This window comes from Zeugodacus cucurbitae, chromosome 6 (genome assembly GCF_028554725.1).
Source record: "Zeugodacus cucurbitae isolate PBARC_wt_2022May chromosome 6, idZeuCucr1.2, whole genome shotgun sequence".
Classification (NCBI taxonomy): Eukaryota; Metazoa; Arthropoda; class Insecta; order Diptera; family Tephritidae; genus Zeugodacus; species Zeugodacus cucurbitae.
In genome coordinates, this window is record NC_071671.1 from 1760499 (window position 1) to 1767363 (window position 6865).

At 40.0% G+C, this 6865-nt stretch overlaps 1 protein-coding gene across 1 annotated transcript; it reads left to right on the top strand.

Annotated features, from left to right (window-relative positions):
- Positions 1–284: 284 nt before the first annotated feature.
- On the top strand, positions 285–2178 carry LOC105219867 (probable cytochrome P450 6a13). The gene is made up of 2 exons (XM_011196215.3): positions 285–1574; positions 1633–2178. The coding sequence occupies exons 1-2, from the start codon at positions 509–511 to the stop codon at positions 2034–2036; spliced, it is 1470 nt and encodes a 489-aa protein (XP_011194517.2). The 5' UTR covers positions 285–508; the 3' UTR covers positions 2037–2178.
- Positions 2179–6865: the final 4687 nt, after the last annotated feature.

Below are 6865 nucleotides of genomic sequence, written 5' to 3' on the forward strand. Positions count from 1 at the left end.
TTCCAATTGCAAACACCTCCGCTTGAAATATACTGCAGTGGACCGGTAGTTTGAATGGTTGCATTATACCTAACTCCGGGCAGTCGATTGCCTTTAAAACTTCCTTCTCTTTTGTATATAAAATTCCACAATTTATCGTTAATCGCTAAACACATTTAAGCTATAAATAATCGATAACTTTTTGTCACACATAAAACGCGAACGTCTAAGTAATATTAATATTTCTCTCTCCCTTTCTCTTAAGATTACTCTTTCTTTATAAGTAAAGCTTCGCACTCATAACAACACTTGTTCTATCAAATGTTTCTAACTGAGCTCATAAATTAGCCATCTATTAGCTCATAAGACAACGAAAGTTGAAAACAATCGAAATAATAATAACAATCCAGTCAAATACAAGTCAAATATTGGTTGTTGCTTAGTTAAAATCTGGCATTGGTGGGTGAAGTGATACAAAAATTTAAGGAAATAATAAAGCAGAGTGTAATTTAATATTCATAATAGAAACATGGCTTGGCATTACGCATTTGCAATTTCCGGTATTATCATACCAATCTCGCTGCTGTACACATACTACCGCTATAAAGTCACTTACTTCGAGAGACGCGGTATACCGCATATAAAATCTACTTTGATGAACTGCAAGCAGCAAACAAGACACCTAATCCAAAGCGCCTACGAAAGCTACAAGGCAAGTACGCCGATTGTCGGTATATTTTTGCGAAGCACGCCCGCAATAGTCATACTGGACTTGGATCTAGTCAAGCGTGTGCTGATCGATGACTTTACAAGCTTCAGCGATCGTTTGGGTGGAGATTTGCACGAAAATGATCTGCTCCACTCGCCTGATAACACCAAATGGCAGGCGATGCGCAAGAAGTTGACGCCCTGCTTCTGGTCAGCGAAGATGGCTCAAATCTTTCCAAGCGTCATTAAGGCTGCTGAGTGTTTGGAAGGCAAATCACAAAGCGAATGCGTCACGATAGACTTGAAAACGCTCTGTACACGCTTCGCCGCAAACGCTTTGATATATTGTGTTTTTGGCATTGAGCAGGATGACGCAACTGAGCCGGCGGCGGCATTACGCTTGCGCATCAATGAGCTGTTGGAACGTGAGTGCGAGAGACGGATCACTGACAGCGCTAAGAGGACGCTGGCGGCGGTGGACTGTATGAAATGTACACATGCGCAAGCTGCGCCACAGAAATATTCACAACTGGAAGAGCTCGTACGTAAAGCAAGGATGGGACGAAGGGCGGATAAAGTAAGCAGCAATAATATTTTGCAATTAATAGCCGATATGCTGGCGGATGACGAAGATGAACGCAGTGAACTCAACCAAATCGGTTATGAGTTGCAAGCAATGCATTTGGTCACACGTTCAGTTGGCACACTCCTAACTGGATTTGCGAATGCCGCGCTGACATTAATGCACTCTCTACGCGAACTAGCGGCTAATGAAGAAGTGCAGCGCGAGTTAAGGCAGGAAATTGTGGGTGTGATGCAGTCTTATGAGCAACAGTTTAGCTATGAAGCAATGGGACACATGCACTATTTGGATCAAGTGGTGGCGGGTGCGTCTAATTATACTTATAATACCAGTAAAGAAATTATAGATTACTTTCATTTCAGAAACTTTGCGTAAACACCCTGCGACCGAGTTGCTCATGCGTCGTACTCTTAGAGCGTACCGGGTACCGAACAGCGCGTATATAATCGAGCGCGGTACTTGTGTATTGGTGCCGGTGTATGCCATACATCACGATCAAAACATTTATCCCGACCCCGAGCAGTTCGATCCATCGCGCTTCGATGCCGACGCAGTGATGGCACGTCACGCATGCGCATATTTGTCATTCGACGACGGACCGCGCAACTGTTTGGGCAAGCGCTTGAGCAAGATGCTCATTAAAGTGGCGCTTGTAACGCTGTTGCGCTGTCACAAAATAGCGCCCAGCGAGGAGAAGGAGAATCCGATTGAAGTTCGAGTTGATGAGAGTATTAGCGGCACTCTAGTGAAGCTGCAAAGAATCTAGACAGCTGTTTAAGATACATATGTGTATATATATTTATTAATTTAATTTAAGCAATGTTTACTAATAAAGCTTTAAATATTTGGAGAATAGTATGAGATAGCGCTATGCTTTCGGAGTACATTATTTTCTTGTTTTTGTAATATATGGACAAACTTATATTTTTGGAGAAATGACATAATTCTGTTTAGATTTTTATATATTCATTTGAAAGAGTGAAAAGTTAGCGTAAAAACAGAATAAATATATTCTAAACTCAAGACTCTCTTTGAGCGCACTTACTGCTCTCTTCTTGAACCCTCTTCAACTCTTCTTCTAACTTTTGCTTGAAAGTTTTCTTTATAGTTAATTTTAAAATTCTTTGTGAAACCAAGTTTACTTCAAATTTGAAAAAGAAGCTCACGTGAGCTTAAAAGCTCAGCTTTAAAGTTCAGCATAAAGTTTATCACAACGCTACTAGCATTCTGTTTCATTTTTGTTCTGTTTGTTGATTTTGAGATTATTTCAGAAGAAACTTGAACATTTTTTAACACTTAGCGGCAGCTGAAGGCTTTCAGTTAAATTTAGATATCTTTGTATTTGCCAACTAAGTGAGCTATAAATAATTTTGAGTTGCTTACAAAATTTTGAATGCAATCGCACCCACGTGTCTTCATTTATGTGAGCCTATAAATAAGCCTAAAGCAATTTGGTATGGCACAAGCATCTAGTAACACGCCATGCTCAGCAATGTAAGGTGTTTTCATTAAAAATTGCGCTTTAAGGTTTCACGAACTTTTCCAATTTATTTAACATGAAATTTCCATTCAGATTTCGCGCAAATTTAATGCCACAAAATATCGAAAAAAATGCTTGCAACCACAACCCGTCCAGCAATCCATAATTTAACGGTGAAAAGTATGCGCCACATAACGGAATTTATTCACACTCACGCAATTGCGGCAAACAACTGATGTGTAAGGCGGATTGGATTTACGTGCCACACATACTACTTGCCACTTGCTACATGCCACTTGCCACATAACGTCACATACCAACCGAAACAAGCGATACTTGTCAATTTGCAATTCGCAGCAACAACCGAGGTCGCACCGCCGCTCCCCCAACGAGTGAGTCGCGCCAACAAAAGCAACAGCCGCGTGCGTGAGTGTGTGCGCTGACAAATGGCGCTTGCTTCGGTACAGATTCGCATTGATTAATGATGACGATGACTTTAAAGCGACACCGCGACGCCACAGGTAAGCTTTGCATTCAATAAACAATATCGTTGACAGACGAGCTGCGATTGTCGCGCGCAGGAAATGGCGGCTCGCAACTACAAAATGTTCAACAAAATGGAGTGAGGGAGAAAACAATTGTAATTGAAAATCAGAAAATTGGAAAGCGAGTTTGTCAAGTGTGGGTAACTAAGCATGTACTACTAAGTTGATTAAGTGGTAGGAGTTGGAGGTGAAATATGAAAGTGAAATTCAGTTCAATGAAATCAACATTTTTGGATAAAGCATAAATGATTCCTGTTTTGTCAATTTAATATAATTTGAAGTTCATATTTATCATATTTGTACTCATTTGGGAAAATCCAGTGCTTTTCATACATTCACTTATTAATTTTCCAATTTTAGTCGAGTAACAAATGGTCATTTATATTATTATTTATAACAAGTGCAAATACCAGTTTGAAATAGATTAATTTTACAAATGCCACACACTGTGGACAAATATTTATGGAAATTATAGTAAATTATATGCATGACTTTTAATCCCTCACACGCACTAAATATTTTAATAAAATTCAGTTAGATATATATAAATTGCAGCCAATAGACATGCGAGCTCCGACAAATCATTTACAAACTCATATTTATTTGATTTTGTGTAGCCACATGGAAACTGATTATGCATTTTGCGCACTCAATCAATATAGATCAAATAAAATAAAATACAGAATATTGAATTATTTTGCAAATACATTGTTTAGATATTAAATGAAGCTGTAATAGCGATAGAACAAAATTAAAATACATAAATAAGCGAGGGCATCAAATAACGAGAGAACGTTGGAGGGTGCAGTACGCTGTGGGGGAAAATAAATATTGCAAAAATAATAGGGCGACCGCCGTGAAGTGGTGTTAGATGTCAACTGCATATTATTGATCTTTTGAATTTCGCGGCTATGTATAAAGCGCTACAGAGCTCGTATCTAGCAATACTATACATCTTTGAAAGGTCTTGACATAACCCACAAAACGACGTTATGCATGATTAGTTTGGATATTGCGTTCAACAGTTATAGACGTGTAAACATGGAGTTCACTCACGCCGAAATTCGCGCTATTTTAGAGTTTTCCTTCGTTAAAGGCAAATCCGCTAGAGAAATGTTCCGTGAGATTGATGGTGCTTTGGGGGATGGTACTCTATAACTTCGAACTGCGGAGGAATGATTTCAACGATTCAGAGCGTGTGAAAACGACACTATGGATAAGCCAGCCGACGGAAGACCTGTGATGACGAATACCCATCAAATCTGAGAAAACATCGAGTTAGACCGGCATGTGGCATCTCGTGACATCGCCCAAGAGTGGAAGTTAGTCACCAAACCATTTTAAACCATCTGCAGAAGGCTGGATACACAGAAAAGATCGATGATTGGGTGCCGCATGATTTGACGCAAAAAAATCTTTAAGACCGAATCAACGCCTGCGATATGCTGCTGAAACGGGACGAACTTGACCCATTTTTGAAGCAGATGGTGACTGGCGACGAAAAATTGATCACATACGACAATATCAAGCGAAAACGGTTGTGGTCAAAGGCCGGTGAATTGTTCCAAACAGTGGCCAAGCCGGAATTGACGGCCAAGAAGTTTGTTGTGTGTTTGGTGGGATTGGAAGGGAATCATACACTATGAGCTGCTCCCACATGGCCACACGCTTAATGCTACCATCTACTGCGAACAACTGGACCGCTTGAAGCAGACGATCGACCAGAAGCGTTCAGAATTGGCCAACAAGAAGGGTGTAGTGTTCTACCAGGACAACGCCAGACCACACACTTCGTTGATGACTCGTCAGAAGCTACAGGAGCTCGCATGGGAGATTTTATCGCGAACGCCTTTGGGATGTAGAGTTGAACTCAAAAGAGACTTGTGAAAAGTGGCTGTCCGAGTTCTTCTCAAATAAGTTAGGGGGCTTCTACGAGGGGGTATTATGAAGTTGCCGTCTAGATGGAAACATATTATCGAACGAAACGGCGCATATTTGAACTAAATCCGATCACTGTAACGCTGGAAGCATAGAATACAGAGCAAAAAAGCGGAAGGGATATTTGCCAACCTAATATATTCAGGATCAGAATTCAATTTCTGTAACAAAGTTGTTCGAATAGTATTCGCATTTCGACAGGCTGCAAGCGCATTTCTACCATTAAAAAGACTATTCGTAAAACTCATTAACAAAGCAAAGGTTCTATTTAAATGCATGATAACCACATTTGTCGGTCATTTGTTATTTCATAGTAAAAATATGAGGAAAACCCAGCCAAGTACCACGCTACATAATTTCATATAACCACCAATTTCGCAGAATTTGCAATGAAAATGTAAAATTTCATTTTAAACCAACACTTATAGCTAAAAACGCGTCACTGAAAACCACAGAGACAGCAGCACATCGCAGCTTGCACACTATATATCCTGCTGTCCACTTGGCACGTTCGTTACACTCCCTTCAGGTCACCGGCATTCAGCTGCACTCCATCCTTTCATCCTCACACAACCCAAACACACACACACCTAGCCAGATGTATGTGGTGATTTGCTGACCACTCCAGCGAAAGCGCACTTATTTTATGCACCAATATAATTTCACCACGCTGTTGGTGTTGTTGTTGTTATTGCTGGTGAAGAGCATCTTTCCACCGAGCACTTTGCGTATGTGTCTGCGGCGGCTATGTTAATTTCTCGGAATTTTTTCTGTCTCTTATTTTTATTTTTTGTGTTGCGAGGTCACTTCGCCGCCAGTTGGCGTTCGGTATAAGCACCCGGAGCTGCCACAAAGTTCAGCTGAACAGCTGTGGAAAAAAGCAAAAAAAGATTTTATTCTCAACTGACACAGACCACATAAACACACTGTGCGGTACGTGTGTAAATTAAATTTTGCCTTTTGCTTTGGTCGCCGTTCGCTCTCGCCATTATTTATTTGTGTTTGTATTTAATTTTGTGCGTGCGTTGTTTACCGTTGCAGATTTAAACGCGCGCACACACGCTAGCTGTGTGCTGGCTGTGGCCCATATAAATGTGGAACTCATTAGTGAGCAACGGGGCGTATGAGTTACATGCAAGTGAAAGTGATGGCAAATGTAATTATTTTTCGGCGTAAGTCAAAAAGCAAACACAGAAAGTTTTCAGTTTTGGTAGGAAATGTTGCACTGACATTTGAGTCGTGGTAAGTGAGGGAAGCAAGCATTTTTACTTTAAATTAATTAGTTTTACAAGTTCCTCTACATTGGGTACCAAATAGTGATTTTTGTAATCAAAAAACATTGAAACTGTAAGCCGATTTTCGTTTTTACGTTTTACTTTTGAACGTCTCTGTGTACTCCTTTCTTCGGTCATCTTCATTAATAAAAAAATATGGATTTCAAGTTAGAATGTCACGTACTTCTCCACAGCTATAATTGCTGTATCATGTTTACATTAATCAATTTCTTTTTCAATCACTTGAGCCTTCTCCAACCACCCATATGGACTCCACTTGTGTCTATACAATTTAATTGTTTCACTATGGACTGAAATATCAACATTTGATTAATAATTTTTTGTTCGCTTTGTTCGA